Source organism: Limulus polyphemus, unplaced genomic scaffold, assembly GCF_000517525.1.
Source record: "Limulus polyphemus unplaced genomic scaffold, Limulus_polyphemus-2.1.2 Scaffold2141, whole genome shotgun sequence".
Classification (NCBI taxonomy): Eukaryota; Metazoa; Arthropoda; class Merostomata; order Xiphosura; family Limulidae; genus Limulus; species Limulus polyphemus.
Window position 1 is genome coordinate 78,042 of NW_013667751.1, and position 1,299 is coordinate 79,340.

Below are 1,299 nucleotides of genomic sequence, written 5' to 3' on the forward strand. Positions count from 1 at the left end.
GGGAAATGTTTGATTATTTACTCTTAACATCCAGTCTGTAAGTCAGTGGGACATGTTTGATTATTTACTCTTGACATCCAGTCTGTAAGTCAGTGGGACGTGTTTGATTATTTACTCTTGACATCCAGTCTGTAAGTCAGTGGGATTGAGTTTGAGTAATTGTCACTTGCTTCTCATTAGTGTTTGGCTACAAAGATGCAGAGTTTAGTGGTTGGTTGGACAAAATAGCAGAAAGTTCAGGTAGAGCATTTAGCCACCTTACAATGGTAAATAAAGTTTGATGAGATTTCCTTAGCTATGGAAGATACAGCTTTATAAAGCCAAGGAACCAGGTCTTGTACAAGAGGTGCAACCACTACTGTATTTTGGATGGGAGTATGGGTAAGTAACTTAGATACCAGATATTACAAGGAGTTTGTATCTCTGCCAGAAAGCTTTGTTTTGGAATCAACCTATCAAACATGTCTCTCTGACTTGCAGACTGGATGTTAAGAGTAAATAATTATGTTAAAATTGTAAAACCAAAATTATTGAACAATAAATTAAGCCATAATCCAATATAAAAACAATGTTAATCAGTATGTACTTAAAAATGATAAATCATTAACAGTAACTCAAAATTATCAAGTAATTTAGTTCTTTTTGATGTGTATCTTTCCTTAGTGTTTTAAAGTCCAAATAATAAAAACAGAAAAGGTTAACAATGAAAATATTATGATAAAATATTCATACAAAGGTGTAAAGTTTGAATTTTTATTTGCACCACAGTTTTGTTTGAGCTGATACATTACTGTCAGTAATGATTAAATAAATTTTAAATGTCTAATTACATGGATGCGAAGGCCAGGTTTGGAATAAACTGAATGTGATTCAAGGCACAAGTTTGACATCATCCACGTCTTGTTTGGGAAAGAGGTAACTGCTTTAACTTCTTTCTTAATTATTTATTTTCAGTTTCTTGTGGCATCTAATGTGTGTTAAATTTTAGGAAAGAAATCCTGTTTATGACCTCTTTAAAAGTACTTGATCATTACTGTTTTAATTCTTGTTTGTATTAATGAAATTAGCTATTAACTCTTTCAGCACGGGCTTGGTACCTGGGACTGACCTCATAACCATTTTGTGCTTGTTATAGTTTTCACACTATAACTTTTTAATTAGTAAGCGAATGTTAACGAAATTTGGCAGATTATCGATAAATCTTACAATGCTTTCATACGCAAAATATCAAAATTTTTTTATTAAGTCTTAAGGTTTGTTAAATAATGTTTTTCTCATGCCTTTTTTTTTTTTTTTTTT

General features: G+C 31.3%; 1 protein-coding gene across 1 annotated transcript in view; it reads left to right on the top strand.

Moving 5' to 3' along the window:
• The window catches only part of LOC111087424, a 49,903-nt gene that overhangs the window by 36,361 nt on the left and 12,243 nt on the right, over positions 1-1,299 (top strand). Inside the window, exon 6 of the mRNA XM_022394020.1 lies at positions 843-915. Within this exon, the coding sequence (XP_022249728.1) occupies positions 843-915 (73 nt within the window). The remainder of the gene's footprint in view (positions 1-842; positions 916-1,299) is intronic.